At 41.8% G+C, this 18,740-nt stretch overlaps 1 protein-coding gene across 1 annotated transcript in view; it reads right to left on the bottom strand.

Annotated features, from left to right (window-relative positions):
- Positions 1-18,740, bottom strand: part of DMD (dystrophin) — a 1,466,768-nt gene that overhangs the window by 1,247,143 nt on the left and 200,885 nt on the right. The window contains exons 9-11 of the mRNA XM_065405744.1: positions 16,696-16,797; positions 16,491-16,598; positions 4,977-5,156 (exon numbers count right to left, since the gene is read on the bottom strand). Coding sequence (XP_065261816.1) covers positions 4,977-5,156; positions 16,491-16,598; positions 16,696-16,797 — 390 coding nt within the window. The remainder of the gene's footprint in view (positions 1-4,976; positions 5,157-16,490; positions 16,599-16,695; positions 16,798-18,740) is intronic.

Here is an 18,740-nt window from a genome sequence, read left to right as displayed (position 1 = left end):
CAATACAGCTCCAAACTCAAGGCTGTCTCTTCAATGCTGTCTCTTCAATGCTAAACTGTCACAGGATTTTTGTCTGGATAAAGACTATAGGTTGGAGCCCAATGTAAATATACAAGTAGTAAATCCAATCCTCAGCTTCTAGAATTATATACTCTGTGGAGCACAAATGATTATTTTAACTCAAGTTGCCAAACTGAGGACTAGCAATTGCATGCTATTATGACTTCCACCCCCTCACCTTGCTCTTCTCTCTACTCCTCCCCTAAATGAATTTTGTCTACTTCAACTAATTTAGTAGCAACACAAGAGCCGGGCAAAATAAACGACTCATGGATTTTAGATTGAAGGAAGGATGCTGTTGATCACAGGTGTTCCAGATCATTGCAGGAAGTTTAACTAATCTGATTTTATTATTATGCTCTTTTTAATCATTAGGAGGCAGAGAATTTCCCCCTGTAAGCTATACCCACTGCAGTCGTGGAAGGAACAAACCTGCAGTAGCTAACATTAGCTTTCTTCTTCCATAGATTTCAGTATTACTTTTTTATTTCCTTTATTTTCTTAATTGTCTCAACTTTCAGATTTCTACATGACCTCCCTGCCTGTCATTTAATCCTTTTAATTATGTAACCTACATGTGTTTTACTGTCCCTGGAGGTCCAAACTAGGCACATTTTTGGAAAAGCTTCTCATCACTGCTAACCTAAATTCTGCTTAGATTAACAATGTTAATGTTAACAAATTTGGGAACACTAGTGTACCTGGCCCATTTGTTTCTCATTGCATTTTCAGCACAGTCATTTAGACCTGCTCACAGGATGTTTATTGACAGTGCTGAAAATGGCGTGAGAAACTAACAGGTCATCTACAGTGCAGTTATACCAATGTTAGCAACATTGGTGGAACTGAAATGGTGCTAGCAACCATTGTGCAAGTTGAAGGATACATAGGCTGAGCAGGTCTAAATCACCAGGTTGTAAAAACTCCAGCAGCAGGTCTGCACTCCCATGACACTGTAAATTAGAAGCGGGCAGCATTATCTCCGGTAAATTTAAACAAACTTGTTTGTCTGAGCTATTGGCTATACAAGAAGTAGGACTGAGTGGCCTTGTAGGCTCTAAATTTTTGCATTATTTTGTTTATAATGCAATTATGTAACAAAAATCTACATTTGTAAGTTGCACTTTCATGATTAACAGATTGCACTACAGTAATTCTTTGAGGTGCTTTAAAAGATACAATTTCTTTTCTTTATCATTTTTACTGTGCAAATATTTAGAATCAAAATAATAATATAAAGTGAGCACTGTACACTTTGTATTCTGTGTTGTCATAGAAATCAATATATTTGAAAATGTAGAAAAACCATCCACAAATTTTTAATACATTTCAATTGGTATTCTATTGTTTAATTATGTGATTAAAACTGCGATTAACAACTATTAATTTTTTAAATCGTGATTAATTTTTTTGAGTTAATCGCATGAGTTAACTGCACTGAATCAACAACCCGAGTTAAAACATTTATATCCTCCACTCAACTGAATTGTTATGAATTACGATGGAGTCCTGGTTCCAGGATATCAAAGACTTGTATTTATTTGTATTAGTATTTCTAAATATATGCCAGTTCTATGCATTTATAAGTAAAAAATGGCAATTTCAGTAAATGTAAGTGATATAGCTAGTCAAAACAGTTGTCAAAACCGTTTTCCACTGGAAAACAATTTCATCAAAATATTTTGTGATAACGTATCCATTTTTATGACATTTTCAATGGGGAAAAAAAGTAAATAAACCATTGAAACATTTTGTTTTGATAAGGTAAAATATTTCTTTTAACTGTGTGGTTTTGATTCCGTTTGTTTCAATGTTTATATTATATTAAAACTTTTAATATTCTAAATTATGTTTATATATATATATATATATATATATATATATAAATAAATTATAAATATAATGATATGAATATATATTGTATTTAATATATTTTTGAAATTTCAGCTCCCCTCCTCAATTCGGAACAAAATAAAATTGTAATTTTGGACTTTTCCACAGAACAGAAATGCCAATTTCCATTTAGTTCTAGTGAATAGGAGTATTCATGTTAATTGTTAAGTGGCTCTATGGATTGAATTAATTAGTTATGATATTTATTAACGGCAACACCAGAAATGGGTGGGTTGGTGGTAAGCAGCAGTATTATATTGCTATCATGAGAGGGCATGTGGTAAAGAGAAGCTAATCAGATACAGCAGAAATGTGGTCAACACAAGTATAGAAACAAGAGGAAATTAATATATGTATTTGGGCCATACAATATTATTTGAAGGAATCTGACTCCCACTTCTGTATCTCCTTCCTGCCATCCTAGCTGCGGGTATAAGGTATCTTGCTCAGTGCTGGTATATGACAAAGAGATGGATAAGAGGAAATTAGCTGAGGCTCAGTCCAGTCAAGACTGAGATGATGGTAGATCAAAGAAAACAACTGGAAAACTTGTGCAAAATTATGTCATCCCTGTCAATCGAAGGTGTTTTCTGCCACTTACCATTTGAGTTCACAATTTTAAAACGTTAAATCCACACTTGCTTGTCAATGATCACAGAGGAGAAGGGAATAATGTGGCTTTTTTTTAACATCTGTACTTGGACAGGAGGTTGCAGTTTCTCTCTCTGATATGGACCTTGCTACTGTGATTCGTGGCTTTGCTGATTTTTACAATGTGTTCTACATAGGGCTACCTTAAATCTGTTCATAAATCATCGTGTGGAATGCACAGTGATGTATCAAGATACTATGAGCATATGATACTAGTGTGCCATGATCTACATTGACCTTTTGGTTTCCAGGTGGATTTCCAGGTGTTGGCTTTAATTTATAAAGCTCTGTGGCTTGAAACCTGCCTGCATTAGGAAGCATATTTCTCCTTGTGTGCTGCTGCCACAGATTGAAATCAGTGGGGCACCTGACTTGAAACTTCTTAGATTAACAGAGAGGGCTGTTTCTGGCAGTGTATTCTCTGTGAGGACCTCTCAAATTTGGAATACTCTTCCCCCCCTTGGTCTGAAATCATTTACATGTTCTGACTTTCAGGAAATACTGTAAATTATGGTGATATAACTTTGGCCTAAAAAACTAAACCCTGACTAAGAAGGCATATGTAAGCGGGGGAATGGTCCCGCTATTGTGGGGAACTTTCCTGGCTTCTGCACTACCCCGGTGAAGTGGGCTAGCGAAAGGATCCGAGTCCTCGCTCCCACTTCCTTTACCCAGAGGCCTCCCTGCCCTTGAGGACTCCCCTTCCACTCTCCTGTCTGGCAGAGTCCTCGTAAACCCCGACAAGGCTGGGCCCAGGATTCCTGGGGGGCTTGACCCCCAACCCTGCTGTGGTCACCTAGGACAGGGGCTAGGGTGTCCCCACTCCGGGGTACTCTCTCTGCACTGGGCACCTCCCTGACCCACTGATCATTTTATACAATTTAAAGCAAATACAAGTTGTTTAATTAACAATTACTTTTAAAAAAGAATAAGGAAAAATGGGAAAGGTTAAAGGAAAACCCATCACCCTGCTCTGTGGCAGGGATCATCACAAGCAGTGTCTCTGGAACGTCAGGGCAGTTCACAGTCTGTTCCTTGTAGGTCCCGGGCCTCCTTCTCAGGCCCTGGCTGTGCTGCAGAGATGCTGTGGGTTGGACACTTGCTCTGGCGGTGGCCACATGCTCTCAGGCTCTAAGTGGCAGGACCCTTCTTCCCAGCGTCGCCCCTGCCCTGTCAGGGTTACGATCCCCCTCCAAGTCTGGCCTGCAAGGCCTCTTGGCTGAGGTATCTCCCTGTGCTGGGCCCACTGCCAGGGTCCCCCTCACTCTCCCCAGCTGCTCACCGCACCCGGCTCCGGACTGCTCCAGCCCCAGCTCCAGCCCCAGCCCCAGCTCCAGCTCCACTCTGCCTCAGCACGGCTGCTGCTGCTGCTCTGCCTCCAGCTCCCTGGGCTGCTTCTCTGGCCTCTCTGGCTCTGGTTGCTACAGCTCTGCCCCCAGGACAGGTCTGCTCTGCAGGCTGCTTCTGTGACTCTGCTCCCAGCTCTGACCTGCTTCCTGGCTGCTTGTCTGGCCCCTCTGGCTCTGTGGCTGCAGCTCTCCTCCCAGGGCAGGTCTGCTCTCTCTGGGCTTTGCTCTGGCTTTGGGGCTGCAGCTCTGCTCCCAGCAACTTAGCTCGGGCCCCTGCTCTCTCCTTAGCTCGGCCCCACTCTGTCTGACTCAAGCCATTCCAGTTCACACGGAGGACGGGACCCCCCTCACCTCCTGATTCTCTGATTAGCCTGCCCGCCCTGTCAATTAGGCTGATCTGGAGCATTGGCCTCTCCCCATTGTTCCTGGGGACTGTCAGTCTCAGGCTCCTGATTTGCCATCGACCCTTCCCCTTTTAGTGCTGGGAGCTAGCCAACCAAAACACCCCCACTGAATGTTAGTAAGGGGGCAACAGTCCCCTTACATTCCCCCTTGCTAAAATACTGCCACATCCACCATATTCACACCGGTACATCCGGGCCCCATAGTAACAACATATACCCACATCATTTTATATCAACAACCCATTAACAATTATCAAAAGAACATTTAACATATTTAACATTCCACATCTACTTCTTAATACCATACATAACAATATTCATTAAAACACTACATAGAACCAATAACATAATTATCTCTAAGTCTAACAGGAAGTACACCCTTATTAGCCCTCTGCGACCTTCTTAAGACTGGTGGTTCGTTACCCATATTTTCTATTTCCCTATCCTCAGGTAATACTGGGTCAGTTTGAAGGATCTGGCCATTCTCGTTAGGGTTTGGGTTACACATAGAGTGAAAAGATTTTAAAGAGTCTGACAAATAGCAGCAAATCTACTTCAGACATTTGACTGACAAGGCATTTCACTGTGATCAGCTGATAGAATGACGGTTATGACAAACCTGCTTAGAATTGCTCTCCAGCTTCTGCACAAGCCTATCCCAACGTTGGGCAAAGTTTTCCAGCCGACCTTCCAGCTTTTGAGCCACTGCTTTAGTCTTTACTGCTGACAGGAGGTCCTGCATGAGTGAGCTCAGCTTACCCATTGTTTGTCTCTTCATTTCTAGATCTCCTTTTAAGATCTGTTAAAAAACAGAAATCATTCAGACAACATGCTGGTAACTCAGGAGAGATCCATATGGAATTGAATATGGATAAGAATAGTTCATATAAATTCCTATTTTCAAGATTCTTGTTATCACAAAAGTTGCTGGTAAGATTGACACAGTGGAATGAACACGTTATAGTTTACAAGGCAATAAAACATGACAGATGGTGCAGGTCCAGACATCATAGCATGCCTCAGGTGGTGTTATAAGTTACAAAACCAAAGGCTGTGTGACTTTAACTACCCTAAAAGTGCAACAATGTTAACAAATATAAAAATTAGAAAATAGTATTTTTAAAGTTTTGCTATACTTTGTGTCATTGATTATTAGAGCTGGCCAGGAAATAATTTCATTTCCTCCCCCCCGAAATGAGGTTTTGGAAAACATTTCATCCTGACCCAGGACAAAAAGCCAAAACCTTGAATTTTTTCATGGAAGTGAAATACTGCTGTATTTTGTTTCAGACACTCTGAAACGTTCCCTTCTGCAGGGATGTTTTAAACAATGTATACTCCTACTGGACTCTCAGGCCTGGTCTACACTAACCCCCAACTTCGAACTAAGGTACGCAACTTCAGCTACGTGAATAACGTAGCTGAAGTCGACATACCTTAGTTCGAACTTACCGCGGTTCAGACGCGGTCCACACGCGGCAGGCAGGCTCCCCGTCGACTCCGCGGTACTCCTCTCGCCGAGCTGGAGTACCGCAGTCGACGGCGAGCGCTTCCGGGATCGATTTATCGCGTCCAGACCAGACGCGATAAATCGAACCCGGAACTTCGATTCCCAGCCGCCGAACTAGCGGCTGGGTGTAGACAAGGCCTCAGACTCCCATGGAAACTTGCCTGAGCTCCATTAGAAATTTCAACAAAATGTGCCACATTCCCATGGAATCTTTCCATTTCTATGAACTGACATGTTCCGATGGAAAAATGTTCAACTGGAAAATTTCCAGGCATCTATACTCGTTCTATTTCTACTGAACTTTACTCCCTAACAGAGTCACTGCCCACACATCGTACTCACCAGCACCAAATTCTGAAATACTTACTCAGTTACATAGTACCCTATTCCAGGAGTGTTCCCACTGAGTTCAAAAGGACTAATCCTAGTGTAAGCACAAGTAGGGATTTCACAATCTGGCTTCACATATCTTCCTGAAACATATTAGCACTCACTGAAATAAGCCACAATACATAAACACCCAATGGAAAGGAATACCGGTACTTACTAACTTTTATAAAAAGCATCCCATCTGTTATACCATTCAGAACTCCACAAATACTTATGTTAGACACAGTAAATACCAGAGTCTGTATTTACAGCTCTCTCATAAAATCGAGAGTAGGTGACATGGTACCAGGTCTGAAACAAAGGATAGCCTATACAGGCAGTGACATAGTGCCTTGAATTGTCTGGGAGGCCTTGCCTGACTCTACCCTACTGGTGCACATGAGTAGCAGAAGCTGAACTGTAATCCACCATAAAAACATGGCTCCTGATCATTGCCATTGAAAGGAGAAGCAGCACTCACATGTGATAACAACCGGGACTAGGAAGCACCATGTTAATGTGGCTATACCCGTGCAGAGGGAGTGAAAAATGCTATCACCAGTAAAAGCGAGGGGGAAATTCCGATTTGGTAGAGTTTTACCACCCACTTTGCATAGGTGTAAATGGCTGCATAGGACACAAGTAGTGAAGAATCAGGGCCCAGGTCTCTATTGGGCACCATTCACAGAAGAATATACTGGCAAGTAAAGGATGCCCCACACACCCAAAATTACTGTATGGCTCAGTGTGACTCAGCATTCTTTTGCAATATCCATGCATTGCTAAGGATTATTTACCACCTGGCCTGTGACCGAACGTAATGAGGAATTTTTTTGTTTTCCCTCTTGCTTATCTAAAAAAAATCAATGCATTACAATAATGAGGGGTAATTTCAAAAGATGAGTTTTGATTTTATCAAGATTTGACCGAAAACACTAAAACTGGTAGAGAATGCAGTTGAGTACTTCGCAAGACAGTCAAGCTCTCGAAGATTATTGTTTCTGTAGAGTTACATTTTATGTAATTCCATTAGACACACAAGGTGAGTGGTGAGGTAATATCTTTTATTGGACCAACTTTTGTGGGTGAGAGAGACAAGCTTTCGAGCTGCACAGAGCTCTTCTTCAGGTCAGAACATGTAGTTGAATGGCTTTCATCAAAAGTGCCTGTAAAATTGTATAACACTTGTTTGCACAATAGTTTCTCCTAACTATCCAGCCATTTCAAAAATCTAGAAGCTGGCAGAATGTGTTTGACCACCCCTTAGTTAGAGTTCACAAGGCAGGAAATATTCCTATCAACACAAATGCTATATAGTTCCCTACCTCACACTATAAGAAAACTTCAATATAAACAGACGCACAATTTGTTCTAGGGTAAATATATTATGGATAGAGATGTCATTATGTGCACTCAGCCACATTTTTCAGTAGCTTATTTGGAATATCTGTGTTTTGTTAAAAATAGATATACAGCAGAAAGCTCCTATATTCAAATCTATCCTTTGTAAAATGGTTTCCTCACCCCCATTATTAATATACTTTCTCCAGCTTGTTATTTAGTTTCAATGTTTTTCTTTGTTAAAATCCAACTGCAACTCCCCTTTTTTTTTTTTGTTCAGATAATCAGTGGCTGCTGTAAAACATATTTGTAATTATTTACCTATTGAAAGGACGACTCAGGCAAGAAATCCAGGACTTTGAGATGATTGAGTATTTATGTATGTCTGACTATATAGTTGTCACTGCTTATGAATATTCTTATTAGGCTGAACCCATTTTTAGGGATTCAAATATATTTTAATGGAATACTTATAATAGGGACAAATTATACATTATTATTAATCATAATATCTTCTTATATAGCACTGTAGCGAGGCGGTGTGGTCCCGCGCCGCCCTGGAGAGGGACAAGCCTCTCAGGACACCAAAGTGGGCGGAGCCAGTGAGTCCTGCGCCTGACCCCCAGAGGTCACGGCGCAGGACAGAAAGTATAAAAGCCCAACCCCAGAGCTCACTGGAGGAGCAGCCGCCAGAGAGGCCAGATGCCTGAGGCCTAGCTGCCGGTAATGAGACCCTGGCAACCGGAGGCAGACCCGAAGACTGGCCAGACCAGCCGATGCCTGATGCCGACCAGAGCCCGGAGGATCTGTCAAGCCTGCCCCTCTCCAGTTACCCAAAGGAGCTGTCAAGCCTACCCTTCACCTGAGGAGCCCATGGTGCTTGAACCCCCGGAGGATGCCGTCCGGACCCAGGTACCTCTAGAGGGGGAGTTAGGAAGTAGCCTGGGGGCAGCCGACCCTAGTCTGGCTGCAGCACTGCCAGAGCCTATGTCAGTGTGTTGCGGCCAAGACCCCCACTGACTCAGCAGCAGGCCTCCTGTCGCGTCCCCCCGTCACCCAACTTGTGGGTGGCAGTCTCCCCTCTCCCAGGCCCCTCTGAGCCGAGAGCCTGGGCTGGTTTACCTGCATTTGCTCAGCCCCTGCCTGAGGGCCTGAGCCATTGACTCTCTGCTGCCCTGCACTGACCCAAGGCCTGGGCCTGCTAATTATAACTGTTTGCTCAGCCCCTGCCTGAGGGCCTGAGTCCTGGACTCACTATTGCCCACTGACCACGGGCCGGGCATGAATAACTGTCTGTGTTTGCCTCTACTGCTGCCGCGGCGAGACTCCCGCGGACAGGCTAATTCCCCAGCAACAACTGGAAGGAAGTATTTAGGCGGTGTGGTCCCCCGCCGCCCCGGAGAGGGACAAGTCCCAGCCAAACCCCTCTACAAGCACTTTTTATGAGTAGATCTCAAAGCACTTTACAAAAGAGGTCAGTGTAATTATCCCCATTTTACAGATGGGAAACTGAGGGTCATTGAGGTGAAGTGACCCAGCAGGCCATTTTAAGAGCTGAGAATAGAACTTTTACATGGCTTCCCAAGTCATAGGCCTGTGCTCTATCCATTAAGCCACCATGTACTCAATACAGCACACATCCAGCATGGGCTCATGTGCCTTCTACATCACTCACTAGCATGTTAAGGAATGTGAAGCAACTATGCCATTGCACTGGTGTGGCAGTGATGGTCAGCAAGCACTAGGGAAAACAATTAAAATATAAAAAAGTCTGAGTTCTGAGCATAGCGAATAAGACAACTATTTTAAAGATTTTAGTGTAAAAAGAAATGCTTTAGAGACAGGACAAATAACCAGCTACATTAAAAATAGTCTTAGGGAACACAAGCTTATTGGTAATCTATGTGCAAAGTAGCAATATCTAAGCAGCTTTTCTTACATGACCTTTAAATTAATTGGGTCCCGAAAGAGATTTAATACTAAATGAAGCAAACCTGTATATGTTAATACAGAATGAACTATGTGAAACACACAATTTGCAGGTACTGAAAAAAGGCTGCTACTTGCTATGATGGGTTTTATTTGAACAGGAATTCTACAATATATTGCATGTATACATTATATGAAAAAAGAAACAACTTAGTTGAGTTGGCATAATTGTCAAATATAAAAAATTGCTTTGCTTGCCCACCTGGTACAGACAGAGGTGAGTCTGGGGCCTTCTCTGATAGAATCTCATCCCAGAAAACACATACAAGAGATTACCTGCTGGTAACTGTAGTTCTTTGGGTAGAGTGTGAGAATAGATCCAATTCTTGGGCTATACATATACCCTTGAGTCAGAACCCTTTAGAAAAATAGTCAGAAATAAGGCTGCAAATACACCCTCATAAGGAATGTGAAGTTAGGACTTGTATATAGAGATACTACAAATAATCAGACCTTAATTCTTTTTAATTAGAATCTTTATTTAAGTCTCTGAACATGTGGGGACAGGGAATTTTAGATCCACACTGATGATCATGGTTGACTGGGCAACAAAATGGCAAATGAAATTCAATAATGATAAATGGAAAGTAATGCACATTGGAAAATATAATCCCAACTGTGCAGCATATAAAATGATGGGGTCTAAATTAGCTGTTACCACTCAAGGAGGAGATCTTGGAGTCATTGTGGATAGTTCTCTGAAAACATCCACTCAATGTGCAGTGACAGTCAAAAAAGCTAACAGAATGTTGGGAATCATTAAGAAAGTGATAGATAGATAGATAAGACAGAAAATATCATAATGCCACCATATAAATCTATGGTACATTTTGAATACTGCATGCAGATCTGGTCACCCCATCTCAAGAATATATATTGGAATTTGAAACAGTACAGAAAAGGGCAACAAAAATTATTAGGGGTATGGAACAGCTTCCATATGAGGAGAGATTAATAAGATTGGAACTTTTCAGCTTGGAAAAGAGAGTAAGAGTAAGGGGGGATATGATAGAGATCTATACAATCATGACTGATGTGGAGAAAGTAAATAAAGTGTTAGCAAGTTGAGATGAACCCTAGGATTCTTCCTCCCACCTATGCCAATGTTTACTTCAATCTGCTTACATGTGCGAAAACTAGAAATGGTCTTGTCTTCACCAGGATTTTACCTTGCGTTACCTAACGTGGTAAGGATAACCCTTCCCCCCCCCTCTAGTGTGGACTGCACCCCAAGAGACTCACAAAGGAAACCTCTTCTATTTAAGTCTTGGCTTAACAGTGAAATCCTTGCTGATCTTAAACACAAAAACGAAGCTTAGAAGAAGTGGAAGATTGGACAAATGACCAGGGAGGAGTATAAAAATATTGCTCAGGCATGCAGGAGTGAAATCAGGAAGGCCAAATCACACTTGGAGTTGCAGCTAGCAAGGGATTTTAAGAGTAACAAGAAGGGTTTCTTCAGGTATGTTAGCAACAAGAAGAAAGTCAAGGAAACTGTGGGCTCCTTACTGAATGAGGGAGACAACCTAGTGACAGAGGATGTGTAAAAAGCTAATGTATTCAATGCTTTTTTTGCCTCTGTCTTCACGAACAAGGTCAGCTCCCAGACTACTGCACTGGGAGGTGCAGCATGGGGAGGTGGTGACCAGCCCTCTGTGGAGAAAGAAGTGTTTCGGGACTATTTAGAAAAGCTGGACGAGCACAAGTCCATGGGGCCGGATGTGCTGCATCCGAGCGTGCTAAAGGAGTTGGCGGATGTGATTGCAGAGCCATTGGCCATTATCTTTGAAAACTCCTGGTGATCCGGGGAGGTCCCGGATGACTGGAAAAAGACTAATGTAGTGCCCATCTTTAAAAAAGGGAAGGAGGAGGATCCGGGGAACTACAGGCCAGTCAGCCTCACCTCAGTCCCTGGAAAAATCATGGAGCAGGTCCTCAAGGAATCCATTCTGAAGCACTTAGAGGAGAGGAAAGTGATCAGGAACAGTCAGCATGGATTCACCAAGGGCAAGACATGCCTGACTAACCTAACTGCCTTCTATGAGGAGATAACTGGGTCTGTGGCTGAGGGGAAAGCAGCGGATGTGTTATTCTTTGACTTTAGCAAAGCTTTTGATACTGTCTCCCACAGTATTCTTGCCAGCAAGTTAAAGTAGTATGGGCTAGATGAATGGACTATAAGGTGGATAGAAAGTTGGCTAGATCGTCGGGCTCAATGGGTAGTGATCAATGGCTCCATGTCTAGTTGGAAGCTGGTATCAAGCGGAGTGCCCCAAGGGTCGGGTCCAGGGGCCAGTTTTGTTCAATATCTTCATTTATGATCTGGATGATGGGATGGATTATACACCTAAGACAACCTACCTGCCCACTTGGATTTCTGATGGGACAGGGACGGGTGCTAATTCTAAAAGACTATTATCATTCAGTGGAATGGATACTCTGCCTGTCTGTTACCATAGTTCAAAGATATTAACAAGGGAGTGTTACTTCCAATGTACCATTGATAATTCAATATTGAAAGCCTCATTCATCTTGTGAAAACTATGGAAATTACCATGTGACTTTAGTAAACATGTCCATACAGTCTCATCTAATAAAGAATCAGCAGCTGCTAGTAAATGATTCTGGCTAACCAGCCAATAGTTGCAAAAACAAGAATGGGGTAAGGTTGGTGGTGGGGCCCTTTATCTACTAATGGGTCCCAACATTCATCTCTATAGGGCAGGTGGGGGTCAATGGACACTGCTTTCCAGAGGACACATACTTAATAACAAATATTCGTGTATATTCCATTAATTGGAGTTTAGATAAAATTACTCAAAGGAAAATCTCTCCTTCTTGACATGACATCTTCAATCAACTAGGAAAGAAGAACTTGGAGGCCCCACCCCAAACCTCCAGGAATCAATTATGACAAATATACTTTTAATCACTACTGCAAATTAGTGATATCCTTCCTTCTCAGAACCTGTGACAAACCATTCTATTCTCTGGCCACTTGCCAAACCCTAAAATGTGCTACATGGCTGAACAAAGCTGGACTTTGTCTTCACATTTTTCTCCTCACATAGGGACTCCACAACACCTCAGGCTGGCCCTGGTTACAAGAAAGCCCTTTACTCAACTCTCTGACAAGTCAATCACAGCTCACTTACTGGTTACAGGACTAGAATTCAGATGAAACAAATGAAAATGTAAACAAATTTAAGCAGAATCCTTTTGTGATAAAGTAAAAGCATGGGCATAATCCTAAAATGAGCTTTAGTCAAAGTAAAATCTCAATTCCAAAGAATACCTTCCAGATTCTATACTGCATTCGCTTTAACAGTATTGACTAAAAGCGTATATTTCAGACAATGGAAAATTATGTTTGGCAGAAGGAAAACAAAGGGTTAGCACAGTGTATCCACAGCTATGCATGCTTAAGGTTATCATAACAGATGGCCAGAGTTTTGGGTCTCAAATTGTGGCATATTTTAAGGAGCATTAAATTCTTAGTCACTGTCTAAATCAGCAGGGATATTTACCATCAATTCTGGACCAGCTGCTAGTTATCCGTTAATTAGTTTAAACAATCAAACAGTAAGATTTTTTTTTTAATTTTATTTTAAAAATACCTATAATTTGTTCACAGTGAAGCCAACATATTTTGAATTCTAAGCACCTCAGAGAATTATTGAAACAACTTACAGTAATAATACCATAAAATTTTCATATACCAAAGGCCACAAAGATTTCTGTACACAGTACAAGACAACAAAATATAGTCAATATTATTTCATATAACTGAAATTGATTTAATTATTTTAACTGCATAGGCAGTTATAACCCAGCAGTAACACGCTGGCTGAAAAATTTCACAGTTTGTAAACTGTTAAAACTCCGCTTTCCACGGATGTTATGTCACCCATGAACCAATGTTCTTCTACATATCTAAATAAATAGTAGGTGCACAAGAACAGATTACTTGCACAATTCCTTTTAACAAAGACAGTTTTTCACCTTCACTGCATAAACATGGAGGTGAAAATGTACCCCTCCATCTTATTGTAGGCACAGTCATGTTAATTTGTGAAATTATTTCACACTGAGAACCATAGAGTTTAAGGTCAGAAGGTACCACCAGATCATCTAGTCTGACTTCCTGTATATCACAGGCCAACAACACCCACCCAGCATCTGCACACTAAACTCAAAATTAGACCAAAGTATTATAACGCACAGGAGACCAGACTATTATGTGCCTCAGGCAGAGAGCAGGAGGATCAAGGTGCCTTAGTGTCCCAAACCCCCACAATGGCAGGGAAATTATTAGGTGAAATATACACAGATAATCCTGGCAAGTGATGTGTACCCACACACTGCAGAGGAAGGTGGCAAAAATCTCCAAGATCACTGCCAATCCGATCTAGGGGAAAATTCCTTCCAGGCTTCAAGTATGGTAGATCAGTTAGACCCTGAGCTTGTAAGCAAGAATCAGTCAACCAAGCATTTGAAAAAGAGAATGCTCAAGACCATTGGTGCTCCCTGTTCAATGTCACATCTCCAGCCATGGCAGTCCTTGGTGATTCAGAAGAAAAATATAAAAATACCCTCCCAGAATACACTGGTTGGGGAAAAAAAAATCTCTTCTTGACCCCTGCAAGTGGCCAGCTGAAATCCTGAAGCTTGAACATTTAGGAATGTAAGACAAACGGGAAGTGTCTCATAGGACTCTTGAGCTCTGCTGCCTGCCATCACAAGCAACCCCATCATACAATTGCACTCATACATTTGTCCAGCTTTCTCTGAAAACTAATTAAGTTGTTTGCCCCCACAACTCCTATTGGGAGGCTGTGCCTTAGGTGGTTAGAAACCTTCTAACTTTCAGCCTGAATTTATTCATGGACGGTCTATATCAATTTGTTCTTGAGCCAACACTGTCTTTCAGATTAAATAGCTCTTCACCCTTCCTAATGTTTACCCCACTAAGGTATTTGTAGAGAAATCATATACCCTTCTCAGCCTTTTTTCGCTAGACTAAACAAGCCAAGCTCTTCCAATCTTCTCTTATAAGATAGGCCTTCCATTCCCCTCATCATCCTAGTTGCTCTTCTCTGCCCCTGCCCAGTCTGAACTGTTTTTAAAGTACAATGAATTGTCACTCTATTCTCTCATTTTTTCTTTTTAGAAAGCACCACCAAAATCAAAACATATCAAGATCCAGATGCAGCATGCATCTCAATTAGAGTTGCCAGGCATCCAGTTTTCAACTGGAATGCCCAGTCAAAAAGGGACTCTGGCAGCTCCAGTCAGCACTGCTGACTGGGCCATTAAAAGTCCAGTCAGCGGCGCAGAGGGGCTAAGAGAGGCTCCCTCCCTGCCCTGGCTCTGTGCAGCTCCTGGAAGCGGCCAGCATATCTCTGTAGCCCCAGCCATGAGCACCAGCTCTGCAGCTTCCATTGGCCAGAAACCACAGCCAACTGGAGCTGTGGGGGCGGTGCCTGTGGATGAGGGCAGCGCGCTGAGCCTCCCTGGCTGTCCCTGCACCTAGGGGACACAGGGATATACTGGCCACTTCTGGGAGCCACCTGAAGTAAGCACTGCCTGGAGCCCGCACCCTGACCTCTCCTCCCGCACCCCCAGCTAGAGCCCCCAGCCCCCTGCTCCAGCCCTGAGCCCCCTCCCGCACCAAACTCCCTCCCAGAGTCTGCGCTCTCTCCCACACTCTGAACCCCTTTGCCCCAGCCTGGACCCCCCTCCTTTACCCCAAGCCCCTAATCCCCAGTCCCACCCCGGAGCCCACATCCTCTCCCGCACTCCGAATCTCTTGGCCCCAGCCTGGAGCCCCCTTGTGCACCCCAAACCCCTCACCCCTGGCACCACCCCAGAACCCCACTCCCTCATGCTCCCCAACCTCCTGCCCCAGCCCTGTGAAAATGAGCTAGTGAGCAAAGGTGGGGGAAAGTGAGTGATGGAAGGAGGGGGGATGGAGTGAGCGGGGGTGTGGCCTCGAAGAAAGGGCAGGGCAAGGGAGTTTGGTTTTCTGCAATTAGAAAGTTGGCAAACCTAGTCTCAAGCCTGGCCGGGATTGCAAGACTCTCACGTACAAAGTTATAGAATGCAAAGCAGTATGTTTCACTTAATAAAGATGATGAACTGCATGTTTTTGATTTCCAGGAAAGAGCACTGAGCTGGTAGAAGGCCAGGAGGGTTGTGAAGATAAATTTACTGATGTTTGAGAAGCACTCAGATACTATGGTGAGAGAACCATAAAAATGCCAAGGGGTAAATTAATAATTTTGTAGTCTCTGCTGGGTTTGGATGGTGCTCAATAAATATGATCATGGCCCATCCATTGAATGAGTAGGATACAAAGAAACAGTCAATAACTAATTATCCATTCACTAAATATGGCAAGAGTCCTCTGTGGAAAAATAGTACGTGATCATGTAATTCAAGACTATATCGTAATATATACTCACAAGAGGGCTGAATTATGGCGTACAGGCACCCTGAATCTGGCATTTCCTAACTTTTGAGTCTTTGACGTTGTGACCTTAATAGTGTTTTTAAACATATTTTTGAGTCTGATTTTATTTATATAAAATAAACTATACACATACAACACAACATTGTGAATGGAAGTTGTGTATTTATTTTATATATACACATATATACAAATTAGATATTAATGTTGTAAATGTATATATAACAGACAAAAATATGTTCAGAGAACACTAGTAAGGTTGCAAAGTCAAGTGGCACAAATGTAGCTCTTTCATAAGCAAAATCAGGCACCAGTTGAGGACTCCATGCTCTCCAGATACCAGTCATCCCAAGAAACATGGATGTTCAATGTTCAATTGGCTGAACCCAGATGTGCAGTTAGACTCACGAATGAGGAAAGCAAAACAAAAAACTGAACAATGGGGAAATACATACAGCCAACTTTCGCAGACTGGCAAGCATTTCATTCTGATCTTTAAAGCCAATTGTATGAATCCTGCTCACTGCATCCTCTTTCTCTGTAAGCCATGAATCGAAAAGGCACTGAAAGAAATTAAGAGAAGGAAAAGCCTTCAGTAAGACCATTCAGAGTGCAATTTTTTGAACAATGTTCTGGTTTATAACTGCTAACACTATGTACCTGCTCCTCAGCAAATTGCTGCCACTTCCGAAGAATATCCTGCAGAAGGACCCAGCGATCCTCTGTCCATCTACAAATGGCTGCCCACCGGTCTCCCAGATCCTAAAAAGAAAGCAGCACACACACCACTTAGTAAACATTTAGTGTTATTGAGGCTCATAATATTTTCCCATGGCATTGAAAATCTTGATGAAAATACTTCAATAACCTTCCCTTTTAAATCTCACTCTTAAAATCATAAAACATTGTGTGCCATCCTGAATTGGATATCAGTATTGTTTGAAACAGAAGTGCAATGTAAAGAATTTGTGAAGCAGTAAAGCCAAGAAAAGGGAAGCAATTTAAATGCCAAGATATGGATAGTATATCTGCATTAAGTCTGATACTACCATGGTTTCTAAACTTGATGCTGCCAAAAACACAACAATTTGAAATGTAATTAGGGTTGTCCAGAGTCTTGATTATAATGGTAAAGTCCCAGATGCACTCAGATTATTCCTATCTGCTATAGGATAACATTGTCAGCATAGAAGATCAAAGTCCTTTATTTTTCTACAATGTTCCAGAGAGAATTATTGAAGCAAAAAATCTCCAAAGCACTAATTAAGCCATTTTCTATTGCCTAATGGATATCTGTGTATATGCACACTATTACCATTTGAGATTCTTGCATGATTCATGTTTAAAAAAAAAAAAGCATTCTCGCTCTCAATTTTAAGGAAAAATTCAGCTCTGTCTCTTACTTGCTCACTTCAGAGATAAATGCCTAAAATAGGAGGCGAGAGGTAATATAGTCGTGATTGTGCAAGGTGCTGTAAAGCTCTTTTTTTGCCACAAGTTTAAAATGAGTGCATTACTTGTGAGTGCCCCAAGTGAGTTATTCAGGTCTTCCCAAACAAATAACAGTAAAAATGTTATTGCAGCCCATGCCATCATATGCTTCCTTGTTGTTGATCTCACGCACACGTTTTGTGGCAAGGGGTCTCTTCAAATTTTCCCCAATTATTAGTATATTAGTAATTAAAGAAAGAATTGTGTCCATGGTAGGGATTGTAGTTTATGAGAAGAAAAGTGCAGCATCTAAATAATTGACTTTTAAAACAAAACCAAAATTTCCTAATCTCCCCCCATACACCCACCCCCAAACCTCTTATACAGTGCAGCAATACCATAGACCTGTAGTATGAGTACAGGATCCAGCAACATTGTGTGGTAGGAATTGCAAGAATGTTATGTCACACTCCTCAGTAAAGTAAAAGGCACATTGTAGATGTCATCTGACTGTGTGGCCAGGCATAATACTGACTGCATGCCACAGCTGAAAAGTCAGCGGGTGACATGCTTTCCACTTCATTAAGTAGCAAACCAGAACTGCTCTCATACATGAAATGAAAAATTTCCAATATGAAGAGTTGTCTGAGATCTTATACTGACATATATTAGAAACATGAATAATATCACTGATCAACCTTCAGAGAGAGAATGGTAGATTTAAAACAGTGCCATTTTTTCGAGCAGCACATGCACTTGATACCATAAGACTGATTTTTTGAGTTCAGATTAAAGTTCATGCTCTCAGTATTTTATTAAAGAATGTCCTAGTGGGTATTAGTTTAGTTTCAATATTAGATCTGGACAAATAATACATAAGAAAGCTTTCCACAAATATCCATTTAATTTTTTTTCATTAAATAATTGTATCCATGTATATGCTCCTTTTGTTTGCTTTCCATAAAAGTTAACGTGATCAAGTTTTACAAGCTCAGTTAATACAAATTTCAAAAACTTCTGTACGTGAGTATTCATGGGAAACTATTTCACTGAAATTCGTATGCCAGAGTCTTTGCTCCTGAAATGCAATCCACTCAGAGAACAGAAACAATCCCTTGCAATGTATGTGACTTATTCACAATTAAACAACACAGCTCAAACATAGTTAAAATTGACAGAGAATTGCTGATCATCAGTCCAACGAGGGGGGTAAAATGCAAAAAATATACTCAAATAAGTTTGAAAGATGAATTCAAGAAATTTCCAAACTGTCT

The sequence above is a fragment of the Emys orbicularis genome, chromosome 1, assembly GCF_028017835.1.
Source record: "Emys orbicularis isolate rEmyOrb1 chromosome 1, rEmyOrb1.hap1, whole genome shotgun sequence".
NCBI lineage: Eukaryota > Metazoa > Chordata > Testudines > Emydidae > Emys > Emys orbicularis.
Note: the sequence above shows the minus strand (reverse complement) of the source record. Positions and strands in the feature narration are given on the sequence as shown.